Source organism: Erpetoichthys calabaricus, chromosome 6 (genome assembly GCF_900747795.2).
Source record: "Erpetoichthys calabaricus chromosome 6, fErpCal1.3, whole genome shotgun sequence".
Classification (NCBI taxonomy): domain Eukaryota; kingdom Metazoa; phylum Chordata; class Cladistia; order Polypteriformes; family Polypteridae; genus Erpetoichthys; species Erpetoichthys calabaricus.
Genome location: NC_041399.2, coordinates 179291382 through 179313732, shown reverse-complemented (window position 1 = coordinate 179313732; position 22351 = coordinate 179291382). Strand labels below are relative to the sequence as shown.

Sequence of the window (22351 nt, the reverse complement as noted above, 5' to 3'; positions counted from 1 at the left end):
TCATAATACCAATACTAATTTGTTACATTAATATCTTGAAATCCACATATTTGGAGACAACTACCAAAACTTTTATTAGCATTTAACTTGAAAAAAATTACTATTCAATCACTTACTTAAATCAAAGCATTCTGTCAGAGAGTTAGGTGACAAATCACTAGTAGTCTTGGTACTAAAAGAAATCCTGATGTCATCAACATTATATTGTAAACTGAAAATTGTGAATTTGCAGTTGATAATTTAGCCAAGTTGGAGAATATATATTAAAAAGAGAATGGGACCAAGAACCAATACCTCGGTCACACCCTGAGTAACACAGGCAGGGGAGGATTTGGGTTTACCAAGTAAAATGAAGTACTGTCTATCAGTGAAGTATGATATGAACCAGTAAAGCACTGTGCCAGCAATGCAAATTTAAGAGAGATGGGATATAAGTAGGTTGTGATCTAACAGTATAAAAAACAGAAGTAGAAGGAGAATGTTGAATGCAACAGTGTCTGCAGACAGAAGGAGGTCATTAATGACTCTCAGGAGAGCAGTGTCTGTTCTGTAAAATGTGCTGAAACTAGACTGAAAAATGCTCATAAAGATTGTTTGAATAGGAGGGTTTGAAGTTAGTTTTGCTGCACCCCACACTTTATAGCACCTTTTTTAGGAAGGGGAGGTTAAGAATAGGCCTGTTCTTGAGAAGAATGGAGGAATCAAGGTTTATTGAGTACAAGAGTAACAACGACAGTTCCATCACAAGTGGAACATAGGTAGAGGCTAACAATGTAGTGATCATGTGGATGTAAGTACTAGAGGTAGCTTATGCACAGGCTTTAGGAAGAGAAGCAGGGGCAGAATCAAGTTGTGTGGATTAGGATTTGAATTTTGCAAATAATTCAGAGCCAGAAAAGTAATGGTTAAATGAGTGACAGTTCAGCTGCTCGGAAGCCTTAGGTACGATTTCATGGGAAAAAAGGTGAGTAACTGAGGAGAACTGCTGGTACATTTTATTATATTTGTCTGTAAAAAATGTAGGAAAGTCTGACAGTCTTCCAAAGAGTGCAGAACAGATGAAGAAGGATGGTGTATATGTCTGTCTAGTGTTGTAAACAGGGTTTTGGGATTACTATTTCCCTCGATTAAAACCTAGAAGTAGTAAGAAGAGCAGGCCTTATTCAGGACATCCTTATATTTGTGCATATGCTTCATGTTGGTAAGAGTGGACAGTAAGGTGTTCAGAATACCAACCAGATGTTTTCATTTCTCTGAGTTCTGGACAAAACCATAGGGAGGACTGAGAAGCCAGAAATCAGTTTGGTCTTCAGAGGGCATAACTACTGAGTGTGTTAGAAATTATGTAGATGAAATGAGAAACCATGTCATCAGGGTAGAAAACCTTAGATACAGTATATCCAAGATATAGGCATGGCCCACAATGACTTTAAAAAAGAGAAAGAATCGGCAGACATAATGTTATGATAGGAAGTAGTAGTTTTGGTATGAGGTTTAGGAAAGGGGTGCAAAAATTTAATTTAGATTATGTTCAGAGATGTTAACTTAGGTAGTTATAACATTAAGATCAATTTTAATGTGTGGGCATGAATATGAGGGGACAAAATATTTAAGAACTGTCAGAAATTTTTAATAAATGTTTACTGAATGTCCATATGTATGTATATTAAAGTCCCCCAGGCAGGCACAAAACTGAGGCAAATGTGAGCAGTTCATTCAGTTAAGACAAAAAATGTAAAGTCATTTTAGAGAAGTAATAAATTAATACAGTACAATAAACAAAGGATCCAATCAAACAGTATTTAATATTATTCAGTTAAAGGAAGTTACATCACAGAAGTCAATCTCTTTAACATTTAAATTGCAGTGAAAGTTAGCAACCAGACAACCAACTTTTCTTTTTAAAATATGTTTGGACATAAATTCATATCCAGGAGGTGTTAGCATATTTAAATGTCTAATCATTTGTACCATACTGGCATGGTAAATACCTGCAGATAATCTAAAATTTAGAATTGTAATTGCTTCTAAAACATGAAAGAAGACAATGATCAATTCCACAAATATTTGCTGGTACGTTAAATCTAAAAGTTAGGGTAAGAAATTCAATATCTATTCTACAGTACCAAGTCAATGGGATAGAGAGTGACTAAAGACCAATATATTTACACATATTGTCGGAGAAACAATGAACAAAGAATTCCATAAAACCTGCAAAATCAAATATATTGGGTCTAGCTATGGGTAAACATTTATAGTTCTTTTTTTTTTTTTTTTTTTTTTTTTTTTTATATTTTATTAATTTTATTGTAATCATTCTGTACAAATAGATCAATTTTTACAAAAAATAGGAGTCAAAACAAATCAAACCCCACCAGTGAGGAGGAGCGCATGGCCAAAGGAGTAATACTTAAAGCTTGTAAACATACCTAAATTGTTGAGGTTAATAGGGCAATAAAGATAAATGGAGAAGGAAAAGAAATGCGGGAATACTTATTTCTTCTTATTCTAAAATATTATTGATTAGATCCTGCCAGGTTTTGAAAAAGTTCTGTACAGATCCTCTAACTGAGAATTTGATTTTTTCCAATTTCAAATAATATAAAACATCAGTTTCCCACTGACCTATAAGAGGAGAGTTAGGATTCTTCCAATTTAAGAAAATAAATCTGCATGCTAAACATTTATATTTCTAACCTGAGATGGTGTGTATCTAAAAGGCCAATCGGAGATGGTACTGGCAAATAAGCCTAGAATAAATACTGCCTTGGATTCAAGATTTTTAATTGTACTGAAAGTGAGTTTGCAACCAGCAGAGCAACATATTACATTCCAGAAATATCCAGGCTACTCTAACACCTGCTTCACACACAGCAATCACCACATAAAGCAGAACTAACTAGCTCTACATTAGTAGTGATGAGTAAACCCTGCAGAATCTGCTTCATTTTGAGTTCAGTAAAAGTCCAAAAATGTTCAAAAACTTCACTGAACTCCTCTAAATGCATTGAAGTCAACATTGAATGCAGAACTGAAGTAGTTTTGAGTGGATTATAAATGGTGCAATGGTGTTTTAATTGTTTTTGAGGTCTAGGGAAGCATCTCCTAACTATACTGGACCAATTATTGTGGCTATAAATGTAATATGAGCAGTGAGACAGCAGAGCTAACCTATGTGGCACTATGCCTCAAGCAACATAAGATGCAGACAGAATTTTAACCACAAACAAAATACAAAAAATGTCCACAAACTAACAAGAAAAAAAATACAGTATATAAATAATTGAGCTCACAGAGTTCTAGACTTGGAGCAAATATTAGCCATGCGACGAAGCAGAAACATTGGACTGGCTTGTTTGAGATAGTGGCTATGGGTGCAGCTGGAACTTCTTTTTTGATCACTGTGCAGGTGCTGTTCATTTTCTTCTTCCATGCAGAAGATAGGAGAATCTTGTAAACAGAAATACAGGTAAAATTCCGTTACAACGAAATTTTCATTACAATGAAGTATTTTTATGGTCCCGACAGTTTCCCCATATGACAGAGTCTATAGAAGTCTTGTTACTACGAAGTACATTCAGCACGTACTTTCATTCCAGTGAAATGCCCAAAAGACCTTGAAATGCCTGAATGCATCATCCACAGAGCAGTTAGTTCTATGGTTGAAGCTCAGTTGTGCACAACAATCCCCGAATAGAAACACAATTTTTTTTTTTCTTCAAAATTTCCTGGAAATGTTTTTTTTTTTTTTTTTTTTTTGCTGTGTTTGTTTTCTGTGGTTTTCAGTAATACCTTTTGCTTATCGCTCGTCAACATTTGAAAAACATCCATTGGAATTTAAGTCATTGTCACCCTCCTATAGAAATAGCAGACACAAAAAAAATGACAACAGTTCACATTAGAAAAACAAACTTCAAATTTTTGCGGCCCTCGATTCCGGCAAATAGAAAATGACGTTGCCAGTGAATTCGGAATTTCGCCATAGACACTGTCAACTGTCTTGAAAGGCTGAGCAAAAAAACGAAGAAAAATATCGTTTGCGAACTGCTGCATTTGAAGACTTCGATAAAGCAGTTTTTATGTTGTTCAGTGATGCTCGTTCAAGAAACATTCCTATTAATGTGCCACTCATTCAAGAAAAAGCAAAGTCACTGTTGTGAAGATTCTAAACTCTTTTCCAGCGTCTGTGGAAGACTGTTTATTCCTTGCCGGGGCAACAACAGACTCACAGAGCTGCAGCATCTCGCTGCCAAAGCAAACAGAAAAGATCTCGATTGGTGATGCAAGGAACATTATAAAGTTAAAGAAAGCACTGTAGCGACAAATACAGAATGTCATTACTATGAAATTTTCATTACAACGAAATATTTTTTTGGTCCCTGGCACTTCGTTGTAACGGAATTTTACCCGTAAGTCTTTTGATATTATTACTGTTATTATTATTATTCAGGGTCACAAGTTTTTTCTTTTTTGGGGATGGGGAGGGACCCTTTTGGATTATAACTGCAGCACATGGCTAATTATGTATTCAGAGTAGCCATGTGGCTATATCTGGTGACAGTACTAATTATATTTTCATTATGCTCTGCTAATGTAACCCTCAAATTAAAATAATGTATAAAGTTTTTTTTTTCTTTTTAAACACATGCAGGGTGGAAGCTTAATACCCCTTGCCACTCATCTCAATGAGCAAGAGAAATAAAGAAATACAATTTTATTTGGATTATTCTGCATTTTTAGTTGGGTGCCGCTGTGAATAGAACTTGCTTGTATCAGTGGGGTTCCTCTGGGTACAGGAAAGAAGACACCCAAAAGAAAGCATTCTGGTGTTTAGGTGCAAAAAATGGTAACTTTTTTCTTTGTGTGTGTATATGCATTAATATGTAATATTATATAATAGTTATATACAGTCATTGGCTGATTTTGTCTGTGCATCTACCTAGTGTCAGGTAGGATTCCCTTTTACCACAAGAACATCCTAATTTCTTAAATGCACAAATTCAACAAGGTACTATAAACATTCATCACTAATTTTGATCCATGTGAATTAAATAATATGCAGATATTTGTCCACACACCTCATTCCAGCGGATCTGTATTAGATTGAGATCTGACATCAATGAAGGCCATTGGAGTAACCTGAAGTTATTGTCATACTTATAGAGCCAGATGAGATGATGAATGGCTAATAGAATGTTTATGCAGTGAAAGATTAAGAAAACATTTTGCCTTATTTAATAAACTAGCCTTCATCATTCCTATATTTAAGTTGTTTCTGCACATCTCTTCTTACCTTTTACATAGTGATTAATGAGTTTATCATTAGGTAGTATACACTAAAGTGACCAATCTCTATAATTTTTTTTTATTTTTCCATCATTACTGAAGAAACTTTGTAATTTTTTGTAATGCCTTAGGCCATCTAATATATATTTTTCATTGCAGAATTCAGTTTATCTTTTCTTGATGATTCCATCTTATTTCAGCATAGGGAATTTGCAATTCTATAACTTGTCAGGAGAGGATGATATGTTGTATTTTAATATTCTTACACCTAATAATCAGAAAATATATTTATGCCTTTCATGATAAAAAGATATTAATTGTCTGACCACGCATGTCCTTGGTTAAGCTTGTTTCCAATCTCTGTTCATCTTATACTAAAGTCATTCACAGCCTATGGCAAATGACTCTTACAAATGTATAAATCTGTGCACCAGTTTAAGTACATTTTCTTTTTAGCTTGTGTCATCATGCACTGCACTCTATCTAAATGCTTTTGCAATCAATGATAACAGCCATTTGTCTTAGTACTCTCATGCTCTATTATAGAAGGGTGCTTCCTTTAAGAGAATCATGCTTCTGGCATTCTTTTTGGATCCTTGTCATTATTTAGTGAAGTAGTGCATTATGTTCATTATTTCTTAGTCAAACACAATGCAATACCACCTGCAAATTTAAATATACAATTAAACCAACAGGTATAATTTAAAATGTTTTCATTTTTCAATTTTATATTCTGATTGTTTTACAATAGTTGAGGTTTGAAGTTTTCTTCATGTTGCTTGCATGGTCTACTTTGGAGAATCCATAATGATCTCAAAGACATGCTGTCCGGCCATTAGATCACCTATAAATAGTTCTTTTGTGAAATTAATTCTGCAAGACTTGAGAAAAGCAGCTATCTACTGTGTGAATTAAGGCCACCAAAGGATAGAAAGAAACAACAGTGGAGCAGGAAATTTATAAAAAAAAATGAATTAGTAATAATCTCATAAAGAAAACATAATGAAAAGGAACAAATAATATAACTAATGTACTGAAAATACTAAAGATATCAATATAAAAATATACGACAAGTCAACAATATTAACAAAAACTTAGAACAATGAAATATAAAAATACCACAGAAAAAATAAACTTTTTCTAATTCAGTTAGTTTTTTATTTATATGGATGGTGAGTATTTAACAGTATGGAAGCTGTCAATTCTATTGAAATACTTCATTTTCAGTAGTATTAGATAATGTGTACTACTGTTTCATTGCATAAAATTTCCTTATTTTTCATTATTTGTAAAGATCATCCCCACCAAATATGCACATTGGCATCATCCCTAGTTAGTTTCTTCATTTAAAAGATGACTGTTAACATTTTAAGGAAATTGCTGTTTTGCTACTAAATAGACATTTCATACTTTGAATACTTTGCTTTTGTTGTCTGTTTACTGTATATAAGAAATTGCTTTGGTAAATCTTTTATGTAAACAACATTTTTGTTTGTCCAGGTGCTAAATTGTTTAGTTTTTTACTATGCAGCATACAGATGGCCATGAAACACAAAAGCTTTTAAGTTAATGCCTGCAGTATTTAGTGAGTTTCCCCATGCTTTGTTGATAGAGAGTTGCCAATGTTTGCCTGATTTGAAATTAAGACTGTTTGTGCTTCAAGAGCCAAATAGTTAGAATAAATAGTTTTTACAGAATAAGCACCTTCTCTTTTATCACAAATTCTAACCAGTTTGCCTAGTTGCGTAGTTAATTTGATTTTTGTCCACTGGTACCATCTAATCGATTAGCCGGATCACAGTTTTGACTATTACTCTGCTCTTTCCTTAGGCCAAGTCATTATGAAGTATTTTTCTGTTTTCTGAATGAGTGGTAGTTGCCACTTGACATTTTGTTTTGCATATGAGGCATGTTATGTGTAGAATATATTGTTGTTACAAAATAGTATACCTAGCATTATTACTATTAATGTCGCATAATTTATGATATTGTACCACCAGTGTCAGAGAGAAGGACAAATAAGAAAAATTAAATGAAAAAGTCTGTAGTAAGCAGTGTGTGAATTTATAATACGGAAGAAGTATTACAGGAGAAATCAAGTAATTGGTGCAAAAAAAAACATGAAGTCGTACCGACAGTTTGGTCCTTTCTGGAACAGATTTGCGCGGCCTCTTTTTAATCACTGTTGCAGTTCATTGTCGCCTCCTGTCATCAACATTTGATTGCACACATTCATTATCTTTAAGACTTAACCCCAAATTAACCTGTAAGGGCAGACTACAGACTATTAAATATGTTGTTTTTTTTTTTTAATACAAAATTCCTCTAGTCTATGTGATGGATCACATGGGTGCATATAAAATAACAGGTTTAGTATTGAAATAGACCTGGGTACTCGTAACAAGCTAACATATTTAAACAATCATTGTTGTATTTAACTTGTGCAGTCTGGTTTTTCTAATGAATCGAACAGTGTTGGCACAATGTAAAGTATCTAGCATATTTCCCTTACTTTGCAGCTCTATAAATATTTCCATCCATCCATTTTTGAATATTGTTTTTACGAGTTAGTAGTGTGTTAAACAAACACTACCGAGTGCAAGACATGATTGGATCCTGGACTGGACATCAGTCAGTCATAGCTAAAGCTTGTTCACAGTCACACTTACAGTATTCAATTACCATAGCCTGAAAGTCATTGGAATATGTAAGGGAAATGGGCTGCCCATTTTAATAAACCATTTATTGAATGTATATTGAATTATTTTCCTTTAATGTCCTTTGGTACTTGTACTTATTTCTCAAAGATTTTGTTTGCGTACTTTTAAATCATGATGTCTCTCATGCTTGTGCCTTGCATTGAGATTGCATAAATACTGTAAATGGTGGCATATTAGTCCTGGACATCAGTCAGTCATAGCTAAAGCTTGTTCACAGTCACACTTGCAGTATTCAATTACCATAGCCTGAAAGTCATTGGAATATGTAAGGGAAATGGGCTGCCCATTTTAATAAACCATTTATTGAATGTATATTGAATTATTTTCCTTTAATGTCCTTTGGTACTTGTACTTATTTCTCAAAGATTTTGTTTGCGTACTTTTAAATCATGATGTCCCACATGCTTGTGCCTTGCATTGAGATTGCATAAATACTGTAAATGGTGGCATATTAGTCCTTTTATCACACTGTACTGTATATAAAGTATTTAGCCAGAATCAAATGTGTGACTGTTTAATGGCCTCAAACCCCTTACCATACTGTACATATTTGAAAATATAAATCATGTAATAGATCATCATTTTTTATTCTTTAAATATAACATTTCTGTATTGTGTTGCTTTGGGGTGTGATTGCTGCCTTAGACTGCTTGTTGTAATTTTTGTTGTTGTGTTACCTTTAGCATGTTATTTTTGTGTTCATGTAACATTTGCACAATGTCATGCACAATGGCCATATTCATAATACTGCTGACATAAATTTTTGCCCTGAGTCTTTATTCTTGTCAAGCATGATCACAGTATGGATTGATATGATGCATTGCAGTTTGTTTAGAAATGCAGTAATTCTTTCTTTTGTACACATGACAATACTATGACTGTATTTGCTATTTTAATTATTTACTACATTCAGTGGTTTTTTTTTTGGAAAATTTTCTATTCTAATACATACATGTGTTTTACCTCTGGTACTTTTATTAGGTAAGGACATAGTGGTGATGGATCTAGCATTCCAGGTTCACATCCTATGCAGTGTCACTGTTTACATATTGTCCAGATTTCTTCTGGAATTGTTCACCTGTGGTACTGTTTCTTGTTATATTCTAAAGTTGTGTGTGTGAGGTTTTTTGGTGATTCTATAGGTGTGTGTATGAGTGAGGCCTGCAATCAAATGGTGCCCCATCCAGGATGGATCTTTGCCTTGCATGTTGTTGATATAATTTCTGACACTCCACACCCCTGAGCAGAATTGTGTCGATATGAGAATGTCAGGTTATTTTTATCTGTTTGTATCAGTTGGTGCATTTATTGGAGGACTTGTTTGTTTTGAATATGCTATAATATATTGCCTTTCTCTATACCTGAAATGTGTTTGTGCAAAGTTTAGTTAGGCGGATGTTTCATTTTGTGTGTTTGTTTCTTAGTTTTAGTGTTCTTTAGTTTAATAAAAACATAATTTAATTTGTGCAGTTCATTACTTTTTTCTTTGTGTTGGCCTTATCAGTGTGACACATAATGCATCTTTATTTGTACAATATAATTTACTGATATGTAGTAGGAAATTATTGTATAGAAATGAAAATACAGAAAGTAAAATATAAAGAAATCATATACATTATACATGCACATGACAAAGTGACTACTCTATGTACAGAATTTTTTACTGTATTTCAGTGAAACTGAGTTGTCTTGAATTGTTTTGAAAATAGTACCCTTCTGATTGCTATTACCTCCTAATTCTTACTAGTTGCAGGTTTCACTTAAATCGTTAAAATACATTTAAAAAAATTGAAATGTGCCAAATCAAGTGACCTTTTGGTAAATCAATAAATTGAAACTAAAGACATGTGATGATGCGGGTTGCGCTCCATGCTCCCGTCTTGCTTCTGGAAGCTCTGAACCCGACACCGTTGATAATTTCACCAATGAGCTGGACAGTGAGGCACAACAATGAAGCAAAGGGGATGGTGCAAAAGTGCAAAGTGCTTTTATTAAAAACAACAAAAATCAAAGTGTCCGAATAAATAGTGCAGTGTCTTAAATCTTCAAATAAATAATCCCATAAAAACAAGTGAAAGGTGGAGGTTAAAATCCAATAGAAAAAATCCTTTAAAAACAACGAGGTTAAAACAATGGCTGGAAGCAGTCTTTTAAAAACAAAGTCCGGTGCCATATTTCTACTGGTGACTCCCCTGCTTCTCCCCTCCTGGCTATGCACCAGGGGAGTCATCCTACATCCAGCTGACCTTCTTCACTGAACTGGTCTGGTGGCCTTTCCGATCCCTGGCTCCAGTTCTGCTGACCCATACCGAGACTTGGGCTCCCCAGCAACAAGGATGCTCACGCTGGGGCTTCCACTTCCCAAGTCCCCGACTCCTGCTGCCCTCGCTGCGGCGAGCCAACCTTCTCCCGGTCACTCGTGCTCCAAACAAGCGCTCAGCAGGAGCAACCACTACTGTCGGCCCTCAGGTGCCGGCCAAACACACCACTCGGGCTCGCCTCTCCACAGCTGCCCGCAATCAGTGCTTGCTCTCACTCTCCTGCACCATCTTTCTCCTTACTGCTTCCTTCTCCATTAACCTCCCTTCATGTTCTTTTGTTTCTTTCCTTCTTTTTTCTTTCCTCCCTCAGCTGCCTCACACTTCTATTATTTATCATGGAGACGTGGATCAGGTGTGGCAATTAGCAGCTCCCGGTATCAATTACAGATGCGGACAACTCCTCACCTATGCACTTAAGCGAGGACCGCCCGCATTACGAATTCACCCGGGAACTGCTCCGGCCACACTACCACGCCCCCTCTCTAAGCCGCGAAGGCGGCAATTATTTATTTAAAAAGTGGCCTTTTTGGCTTGAGCTGTGGACCCGCTACACCACAAGACATCAGGCACAATTGTGCTTTAAAATGGTACCTGCTCTTATAAATTAAGTAAGCCCCTTGTATAGTTTAATATACTTTGTTGGGTGTATTGTGTAGATTTACAATCCTGTTGTTTCATAAATGTTGGTCACTATGCCAGCAAAATAAACATTCATTACATGATTTGTACAAGAAGTGAATAAAGGTATTTATGAATGGTCTTTGCATTTTTCTGTACAGTAAACTGTAGCACATAAGTACTAATAAGATAGTGTGCTTAGTTAAGGAAAAATAATGCTGAAATTTTGTTTTGAAATATTAGTAAGTTATTTTCATCTTCTTCAGGTCCATAGTATTTTTCATAACACAGCAATAAGCATGATTAAAGTTTTATTTTTTTTATTTTTGCTGTTAATGAACTAATATTTTTAAATTGTTAAGGTCTGTAATTTTAACTGTAGTGTTCTTTTAGTTTAAAGTATGTGTATTAAATGAAATATCTGTCACAAGTATAAATCAAAACATTTTTGTTTTGCTTTGTTTATTTATTTTTAAGAAATTTATTTTGTACATTTTAGTTTTGGGGGAAGAATGTTTTTGTTTTATTTTTTAACAAAGAATCCTTGAACTGTAAGACAAAGTGCAGATGTTGAAAATAAGAGTTCTTCGATCCTTTTACAATTCTGCTAATGAGGTATTTTGTGATCACTCTAAATGAGGACAGGTAGGTGCCAATGGTTTTGTTCTTTGTATTACATCATTGTATTTTAAGCTTTTTTTTTTTTTGTTTCAATTTACATTAAGGTGTTATCCAGACAGGTTACACATTACTTTAAAGACAGCACAAAATATCGATTTTGTCAATAGCAGATGCACAATACTACATTCATTTACACATGTGTGCTATTACTTTTTCAGGATTGTTTATGTGACTGAGAATAGTGTTATCTCCTATCCCGTAACACCTTGTAATTCTGTGGAAGTGTCGAAACAAGCTTTGCTTGCTATGATGACTGTTGCATGCATTGTATGGAGTAAACCCTTACCTATTGTATTCTTTTCATTAACTTAAATGGGCTCCATAGGAAGGCAAGACCTGTTTATGACCTGGAATGAAACCTTTGTTGCCAAGTAGTTTACTAATGGAAGATGCCTCGTCTAAATAAAGCTTAATGGGTCATTTAATCTATTTCATTACACATAAGGAATTTGACACCTCATTATACAGAGGCTTAGAAATTCCACTTGAATGAACTTTCTGGGTCTGTTGCTGTGCCTCTTCCTAGTCTTTCTGAAATGTCATGGGTAAAAAAAGTTATTTCTTAACAGAGCTATGTATGAACATTCAGAAAATATGTGTCTGAATAGAGATGCTGTTGGAACAGTTAGGCTATTGTTTTCAATTAATATAACTTGTGTATTTTATATGCTTTCCAACAAATGTTAAAAACGTATTGAATAGTTCTGTAACTGTCAAGCAGATCTAGCATAGACACTTTTTACTTTTAATTGAACAAAATCTGTATTTCAGGTAATAGTTGAATTTACTCGTAAGAGATTTTAAATAATATTTTTTGTTTTCTATTTTGTGCATGTCAGAGTCTTTCCCAAGGTACTTATTAAATATAAGCTTGTAAAAGTAACATTCATTTTTCACCCCAAATATATTCAGTGATATTTGACAATCACTACTAGCTAGTTAATTAACAAATGGTGGTCATTTACATAATATAGGTTATGAGCATGCACTGATAGCACCTTGCATTACCCACCACATGACAAGCCACCAGGATTGGGACCCGAGTGCAGCGGGTGACACCTCAGCACCACAGTGGAACATTGTGAGTTTTTTTTTTTTTATACAGTAGCTGGATTGCCAATGCTGGCTCCAATCCCCAAATTTTCCATGTAAATTGGAGGATCTGCTTGCAGGGTTGGATGCAGATTAACATCATACCCAGGATGAAGCAATTGCAGGTTAAGGGCCTTGCTCAAGGACCCAACAGAGTAGAGTCACTTCTGACATTTTATGGAATTCGAACTGGCCAGCACTGTTCCTTAGCCTCAGAGCCACCACTTCGCCTTTACATAATTAGTTTTATAACTTGTTTTTTTGTATTTTAATTGTATTTTATTTTTAATTTATTTGATTGTTCTGTATTAAATAAGCATTCATCGCAGATAAATAAATAACACAATCTAAATGGCAAATTTAATTGATATGTCTCAATTTCTACTTTATAGGCTCTTGTACAGCTTGGCATTCAATGCAAGATTCCTAAGACATCTTTGGCATTTAATAACTTCAATGACAACGAAAATGATTACAGGGTAAGAAAAAAATTGTGTAGTTGTGATACACATTTGGACATGATCTGTCATAATTTATAGAACAGAATAGATATTTATCACGCAATATTAAAACATTAAAAGTTGATTGTAATGATAAAAGTTACTTACGGACTAACAAAGATTAATTTTAGTAAGAACTACATTTTCTCCAAGATGACACAAGTAGGTAAAATAGATACTTTGCAGAAGATTTCATAGAAAATTAGCAGTGAAAGAGTGAGATATAGATTGATTTTACTAGTCTGTGAACTTTATAAGAATAAAAAATATTGTCTGCCTTTTCTACATATTACAAAACAGAACTAGCTCAGAATCCTACTGCACTTAGTAACGATGTATAATTTTTATATTTGTTAGAAATGTGTTTTCTGTTGTAGGATTTTATTGAAAAAGAAGGACCATATGGTTGTTTTTCTTATTTTAGGTGTTGTTTGTTACTCATAGCTTTAAATGATTGCTAGGTAAACGAAAGTACAAATATTAATATGAAAAAAGTGTTAACAATTCATTTTACCAATTTTAACACTTTATTAACCTTAGCTTGGTGGTGGGCCTTATGTGCCTAAGTGATCCTTAGAGTTATGTTGACTAGAACCATGACTAGAACAAAGATATGGAAACCTTCTACTAGAGGCAGGCCCAGAAGAGGTGTTTGCAAGATAAGCATCTGGTGGCTGGGTGACCCTCATAGTCTAGCTGGGCTCAGTCTGAAAAAGCTGTACACCATGCACAGGGTAAAAAGTGAGGGTGAAGTGATAACCAGTAGTGAGATGGACTCAGGGATACCAGACCTTGCCTTTTGAACTCTTGAATGTGACGTCTTTGGCAGAGAAGATAGATAGATAGATAGATAGATAGATAGATAGATAGATAGATAGATAGATAGATAGATAGATAGATAGATAGATAGATAGATACTTTATTAATCCCAAGGGGAAATTCACATACTCCAGCAGCAGCATACTGATAAAGAACAATATTAAATTAAACAGTGATAACAATGCAGGTATACAGACAGACAATAACTTTGTATAATTTTAATGTTTACCCCCCCCCCGAGTGGAATTGAAGAGTCGCATAGTGTGGGGGAGGAACGATCTCCTCAGTCTGTCAGTGGAGCAGGACATTGACAGCAGTCTGTTGCTGAAGCTGCTCCTCTGTCTGGAGATGATACTGTTTAGTGGATTCTCCATTATTGAAAGGAGCCTGCTCAGTGTCCGTTGCTCTGCCACGGATGTCAAACTGTCCAGCTCCGTGCCTACAATAGAGCCTGCCTTCCTCACCAGTTTGTCCAGGCGTGGGGTGTCCCTCTTCTTTATGCTGCTTCCCCAGCACACCACTGCGTAGAAGAGGGTGCTCGCCACAACCGTCTGATAGAACATCTGCAGCATCTTATTGCAGATGTTGAAGGACGCCAGCCTTCTAAGGAAGTATACTCGGCTCTGTCCTTTCTTACACAGAGCATCAGTATTGGCAGTCCAGTCCAATTTATCACCCAGCTGCACTCCCAGGTATTTATAGGTTCGCACCCTCTGCACACAGTCACCTCTGATGATCACGGGGTCCATGAGGGGCCTGGTCCTCCTAAAATCCACCACCAGCTCCCTGGTTTTGCTGGTGTTCAGTTGTAGGTGGTTTGAGTCGCACCATTTAACAAAGTCCTTGATTAAGTTCCTATACTCCTCTTCCTGCCCATTCCTGATGCAGCCGAAGACAGCAGTGTCGGCAGCGAACTTTTGTACGTGGCAGGACTCCGAGTTGTATTGGAAGTCCGATGTATATAGGCTGAACAGGACCGGAGAAAGTACAGTCCCCTGTGGCGCTCCTGTGTTGCTGACCACAATGTCAGAGAAGGAGACTTAACTTGTGTAGAAGGTTGAAAAATCAAAGTTTGTCCCTCTCTCACTATGGAGTTGTCCCACTGGAGAGGTGTGGGATACTCAAAAGTCCCTAGTTGGTGCCATCTACTGACTTTGTAGTAGTAGTGTAGTGTAGTAGTAGAAGACACTGTCAATTTAATTCTGTCATGTAATTCTGTCACAAGATTTGATTGAGAAATACAGGAATGCCAGGAATATAGCAGCTGGAGCAGTGGCTAAAGCAATAGCCTGTGTGTTGATAGAGTTTGATGACATCATGGAGAATAACTTTCAGACCCACAAAGAGTTTTTGGCAAACAAATCTATGACCCAAAAAGAGTAAGTGAGGTATTGCCTAGATGATATATAGCAAGGCTGTAGAAATTTTGACCACTGCTATGAGTGTCTGTAAAATGTGGAAGGAGTACTTTGACAAATTTACCTGGTAGACACTCCTTCCTACAGATGAGGGAGTGCCAAGATCAGTGGATGTGGTCTGTGGCTGATGTTGCTGTGGAGATTAAAATGCTTTGTTGCTGCAATGTGGATAGGGCTGGTGACATCCAACCAATAACGCAGATAACACTGTATATGAAGGTAGTATTTTGACTACAATGCCTCTTCATTATGGAAGGGAATGGAAAGACTCTGGCTTGGAACTGGCTGACTGGGGTAGTGGTCTATATTTCTGGGGTGAGAAGAGGCTGTGTTCCAGTTACCAAGATAGGATTTTGAAATAGAGACACTGTCCCAATAGTTGATTCTCATATTCAGGAAAAGCAATTTGGATTCTGGTACTTAATCTTGTCATTTTAGCAGCAGGCTAACTTTTACCTCATGTGTAGATATTTGTGGGTTCATGGGAATTTGTCAGTCCTCTCCACATTTCCTTTGTGGGGAAAAAGCTTATGATTCTTTAATCTGTAGTATCTTACGAAAGATCCTGTAAGAATGTAGGATACCTGAGCTGTTTTTGGAAAGAGATTAGGTCCCTGTAATTTTGAAGAAAGTGTTGTGTTTGCATACGTGTTATTAAGCAGAGGCAGTTAAATATGAACATTTGATTTTACTAAAAGTGCTTCTTTTGTCCTCTCGTTTATGAATATCACAGGCAAGATAATAAGGTGCACCTTAGGCTTTGAGAATTGTGTCCTTTTGGACTCACTAGACTATGTTCTCTAGGGCTCTCTGTAATTGTTCACAACAGAGTATGATGCCTTTGGAATGAGAATTAGAGTCTCCAAATATGAGAATATGGACGTTTCCCAGAAAAGAATGGTTGTTCCCTGTAGCCAGTGGTGTGATGAAGTGCCTTAGGTTTATATATGTGAGTAAGGAGAAGGGTAATTGTGAGAACTAGTGCAGTAGCAGAAGTTTAAAAAAAAAAAAAAGTTGTACTAGTGCATACTGTGATGAAGTAGCAGCTAAGTCAGTGGACAAAGAGTAAGATTTACCTTTTGAGGTATTCAATATACTCATCCTCACTTAAGGTCACAATCTTTGGGTAGTGACTAAAAAAATGGGATCATGATTACAATATCCAAAATGAAATTCCAGTGTAGGGTTCCTGAGCTCATTGAATATGATGAGGAAAGATCAGAAACATAGTAGGACATTGGACTAAAACCACTGCTTCTCTGGACTAAGATGAGCGAATCGAAATTTCTGGGCATGTAGTTGGAATGTCTCCTGGATGTCTCCCTCAAAAAGTGTTCAAGGCAGAGGCCACTGGCAGATGACTGAGGATCCGTTCCTGGACATATTGGAGGGACTGTATGTCTTAACCAGCGTGGGATTGGCTGGGTATTTCTGAAGCTGGAAAAAGTTACTGGGTATAGAGAGGACTGGTCAGACCTCTTCAACATATTGCTACCACAACCCTAACCAGGAAAAGCGAGATTAAAATGATAATGGTAATAAGGAATAATGTTTAAAAAAATCAAATAACAAGTAAACTCGAGGTCCAAAACCTGACTCCTGAGGATACACCATTTTCAATGAAGCCAATTTCTTAATAAGAAGCTAATTAATTCTGTTAATGAAATGCAGTATTAAATTATCTGTCTTTCTAGTGCTTTATTTGCTATATCAGACATTTCTGAAATTGGTGAGTTTTTTTGTCAGAGAATGTTTTGCTGTCTAAAGCACATCAATTTATCTCTGAACTTCACTTTTTTCTGTTCAGATATTCAAACAGGTACTACATAATAGACACACGGGTGCAAAAGGGATCAAGTTAGCTAGTCATCTGTTTGCTCACTTTGCATTTCCTTATTGTTTGGCGGCTGGTTAAGGAAAAAACAATTAAAGGTTCTGAATCTTAAAAAAAAGAGTCAATTAAAATTAGGGCAAAAGTCTGCTGCATTAGCAGTAGTGATTAGTTATTAAATAGAAAAATAGAATAAAAATCTCCAAACACTGCAGATCTTTGGGTTTTGAGTTTGATACCAGTGATTTAAGTCATAATAATTGATAGTTTGATTGGACAAATAACACACACATTACAGTTTTATATCTTTATTGTTTAAACATGCATCTCAATCCACAGAGTAATTTAGTTCAGAAATGCATATTAAGAACATGCTCTTATGCATGCTTATTTTGGTTAAGAGAAGATGATGGACTTGAGAGATTGTGGAGCATTATAGTAAAAGGAATAAACATCTGTGCAGACTTTGTCTGTTAAAATTAAATTAAAACCCAGACTGAGTACATTTTGTCCTTTGTAGTTGAAATCCACTAATGCTAGATGCTTTAAATCAGGGGTGCCCAACTCCAGTCCTGGAGGGCCGCAGTGGCTGCAGGTTTTCATTCTAACCCTTTTCTTAATTAGTGGCCTGTTTTTGCTGCTAATTAACTTCTTTTGAATTAATTGTAATTGACTTGCTCTTGAACACTCAGACTCCTTAATGGTTTCTTTTTCCTTAATCAGCAGCCAAACAATAATGAGATACAAAATTAGCCAAAACATGGCAAGCAAACCGTCATACAAAATCTGAAAATAAAGAAAGGTGAAGGTTTCAGGAATGCTAATCTGCTCTTAGAAAAGAGAAAATTCGCAATTTCAGAAATGTCTGATATTGCACAATGAGAGCAGCAACAAGCCATGGAATTAAAGAATGAGTTTAATTAACGACAAGACTCTGCGCCTAATTAAGCAACTGCTTGGAGTGAAATTGGTTGGAGTTTGAGGCCCTGACTTAGTTGGTCCTCTGTTGGCTCCCTCACTTCACATTTCATTTCTGTTTGGATGCCATTTAAGTAAAGAAATTAAGCAATTCAGAGGTATGATGAAGAAATTCAGGGAAACATTTCTTAAAAACCAAGTCAAATAAAATTAATTCAAAAGAAGTTAATTAGCAACAAAAACAGATCACTAATTAAGAAAAGGGTTAGAATGAAAACCTGCAGCCACTGTGGCCCTCTAGGACTGGAGTTGGGCACCCCTGCTTTAAATCATTAGTTACTTAGTATCGCTGCACAGCTTTCTGTAGTTAAGAAACATAGGCATAGTGCAACCTTTTTCCACTTTTGTTACTTAATTTTGATTTCAAATTGTTATATACAAAATATTCAGTATACATTTGTTATATAACAACATTTATTTATATAGCACATTTTCATGCAATTTAGGAATTATATAGGAATAATACTGAGATTTTGACTTGATCTATATTAACTACATCATTATAAAACAAAACATGTTATTCACAGTTTTAGCAGCAGACCATTTGAAATGATATTTCAGAATTTCATTGATTATATAAAATACTTTACCAGTAGAATCAGTGCACCACGAAAAGTTTTTTTGATCTTTCCAGACATCAGGTTGACCTCCACCTTTCCTGTTAACTGCCGTTTTATAATAACATTACGAGTTGAGGAAACATCTACCTGAAAACGCTTTGCTATCTTCTTGTAGTCTTCTTCTGCTTTGTGAGCATCAGTTATTTTATTTTTTGAAGTGCTAGGCAATTACATAGAGGAGCGCATGTCTGCTGATTGTTGGGGCAAGGTTAGAGGATTCAGAGATTTTATACAGCTTTGCAATTTGCATCATCTGGGGTGTCCCAATGATGACTATGAATAAGCCATAGCCCTAACAAGCTGGTTAAGGACTGAGACATCAGTAAACATAATCTGAGACATCGGATATCTTGGGGTGCCCCAACATTTACATGGTGCTCCTTTCCTTTTTTCAAGGTAAAATTGTACAATACAAAAACAATACACTAATCTTGCATAAAATGCTGAAAATGAAATATGTCATCTTTAACTTTATGCCTTTTGGTGATCATTTCATCTTCTGCTCACTTGGCTATCCACAGTAACAGACATTTAAAGCAAGGATGCTCATACTTTTCTAGCTATCAATTAAGAATATAAATTAAAGTATCTGCCCATGGGTGTTCAAATGTATGTGCACAGTCTCTGCAAGTGACAGCAAATGACTCCAGATTTTTTATTTATTTGTTTTACATTTAAACTAATAATAAAGACAGATGCATGTGGAATTAGTACTTTAAAATCCATGTCATCAGTGCACTGATGCATGTCTTTGCAAACGTACATATATAAATGAGGCTATAATGGTTTTTTAGTTGCCACAATTAAAATTTTGATACCTGGCATTATACTGTTTTTTTTAACATTCTGTTTTTTTCTTACATTCTCTATTATAATCAAACTTTGTGTCGTTACTTTGCTGTCAGATCTATGGTCCCACTTCTTCAGGTGATATCACGAGGTTCCCCAATGTCACTAGAAGATTCCAATAGGATCATACCTTTGTTCTATCTCTTCAGCTCCCTTTTCAGTCATTCGCTGATTTCAATACATGACAATGAGTTCTTTGGATATGCTGTGGAAGGTGAGACAAATATAAAACATTAATTAATGTGGTGCTTTTATTATTCAAAAGAAATATTTATTTTGAGGTACTTGTTATCTCCATAAACAGCACAGTGGTTGCAGGTTATTACTGCTGCGTTAAAGGTCTAGGAGATGAATTTTGAGACATTCTCTGTTTGTGTGGAGTTTGTACATTCTACCCAAGTCTGCTTCTGTTTTTATCAGGCCTTCACTTTTTCTTTCCTGATGCCAAAGGTAATGTATGTTGGTTTACTTGCAAACTCAAAATTAAGTGAGTGTAACTGTGTGCATAATTGTGCCATGTGATGGACTGTTGACTTGTCCAGAATTTGGGCTTGTCTTATGCCCAGTGATGCAGCAATAGGCTTTTGACCCTACTCTGCTAAACTTAGTTTCAGTGTGTTGAGGTGTAATATCTATATATATTTTGAACAAATTTAAGTGTATATATAAATGAAGAAAAATGATCAATTTTATGTTAATCAGGGTGTGTATATATTGACAGACTTAATAGTGATTTTCTGACATAAGCTAGGCATTTTATATAGAAAATTCATCTTTTTAAAAATCATCTCATTATAACACTAACCAGGATTTGTGATAATTTGTTTCTTTTCTCTCCAGAATTGTCAAGTGTTGAATGTTGGAGTCTTGACAGTGCAAATCTTTGAAACTTTTTTCTTCTTTGTACAATACATTTTTCAAGATTGCTTGAATGCAACCTGATAGATTGTTACTTCCAGATATGTCCATTTTGAAAGACATACTGACATTTTGCTATTTTTTAATTGTTCCAAATGTACAGAACACAAACTATGACTTAATTGTGAGCAAAGTAAAACATTCATTAGAAAAGATATATAGACATAAACATTATGTGATGTACAAGCTTAAGTCTAATGTTCAGGACTGGATAAAGGAGGATGGGATACCCTGGGCTAGAGTCATTTTAGGGGCCCTACCTTTACAAAATACTATGAATGTAAATCAACATCAAGGCATTAGACACACCCAGAGTAAAATAAATGCATTAAGATTAAAGGCAAAAAAAATCTGAAGAACATAAAAAATATTTGCTTACTTCCTGAAATTGTGATAGACAAAGTATGCTTTATCAAAGCTTATACCTTGAGTAAGGTAACCAAGTAACCATCATAAACTAAAGTTTGAAAGTCAACTATAGAACCCTAGTGTAATTGTCTACAAAGGCAAGAATATCAAGAACTGCATTTCCAAATTGTACTTTTCGAATTTCTTTGCAATAGCGTCCTTGATCAGATCACTAAAATCCCGTGTCTGAACCAAATCATTCTCAATAAACATCAGACTCAAATGATACAGCCTCTCCTCTCCCATTGTAGTACTGAACCTATTCTTCAGTAGCCTGATCTTGTAAAATCATAGCTTACCAATTGTAATTGTGACAGATAATGTTGAATGAAGCCTGAGAGCAATGTCTACATTTGGGATGATGTTTTTCAAGTTTTTTTCTCTAAGACACTGTAAAAGCTCTAGAGCGGATGAAGTGCCTTTAACACAACAAAAGTTCCTTTATCTCTTTCTCTGCGCTCTGAGCTACTACTACTAACAGCCTGTGAAGCATTTGAAGCATAGGATCAAATCAAATCAACAGCATTTTTACATAACATAAGAAATCTGACTTACAAGTGGAGACTATTCAGTCCATCATGCCCATTTGTTTAGCTAACACTAGAATCCCTGAAGCCAACGAAAAAAATCGTAAACTCTCTGGCCACCTTAACTTCTCTTGCACCTCTTCATTAGCATCTTTGTTTTGCAAATGTGTCAATCAGCACAAGCAGCAAAGCAGCCTGCTATCCCATTCCCTACTGATGTAGCTGAAGTCAAACACAAAGTTCTCCCAGCTCAGGTCTGTTCATCTGGATGTGAGGTGTCTGGAATTGTATAGGGTAAATAATATAGTGTTATTTGGAATACATACATTTCATGTGTGTGTTCCATGTTTACAATGATCTGGGTAAATGTAGGATGACAGGAAATATGAGCCAAGAAATGTTGAACACATAACTAAAACATATTATAGTAATAATGACAAAATGCTGAGGTGAAATGTATGATGTATGAAGAATGAAGTCCAAATATTAGATTAACACTTTCACAAAACGTATAACAAAACAAGTGTGCTTTTATCCAAGAATATAACCAAAGAAAAAGTATCATTCAATTCATTTTGCTATCAATGAGTAAACATACAAGCCCAAATATCAATCGACATAAAGTTGACATGTCTGCTTGTCAGGTGCAGAGATAAGACCTGCTGCCTCATAATCAAGAGGTTGCAGTTTTGAGACCGGGTTCTCCTTGTTATGAGTAGTAAGCTTTTATTATTACTACTATTATATAATAAAAACATACATTTG

The 22351-nt window shown here is 35.4% G+C and overlaps 1 protein-coding gene across 1 annotated transcript in view; it reads left to right on the top strand.

Moving 5' to 3' along the window:
* ube3c (ubiquitin protein ligase E3C) overlaps positions 1-22351 on the top strand; it is a 242176-nt gene that overhangs the window by 84316 nt on the left and 135509 nt on the right. Inside the window, exons 12-13 of the mRNA XM_051929116.1 lie at positions 13111-13197; positions 19790-19947. Coding sequence (XP_051785076.1) covers positions 13111-13197; positions 19790-19947 — 245 coding nt within the window. The remainder of the gene's footprint in view (positions 1-13110; positions 13198-19789; positions 19948-22351) is intronic.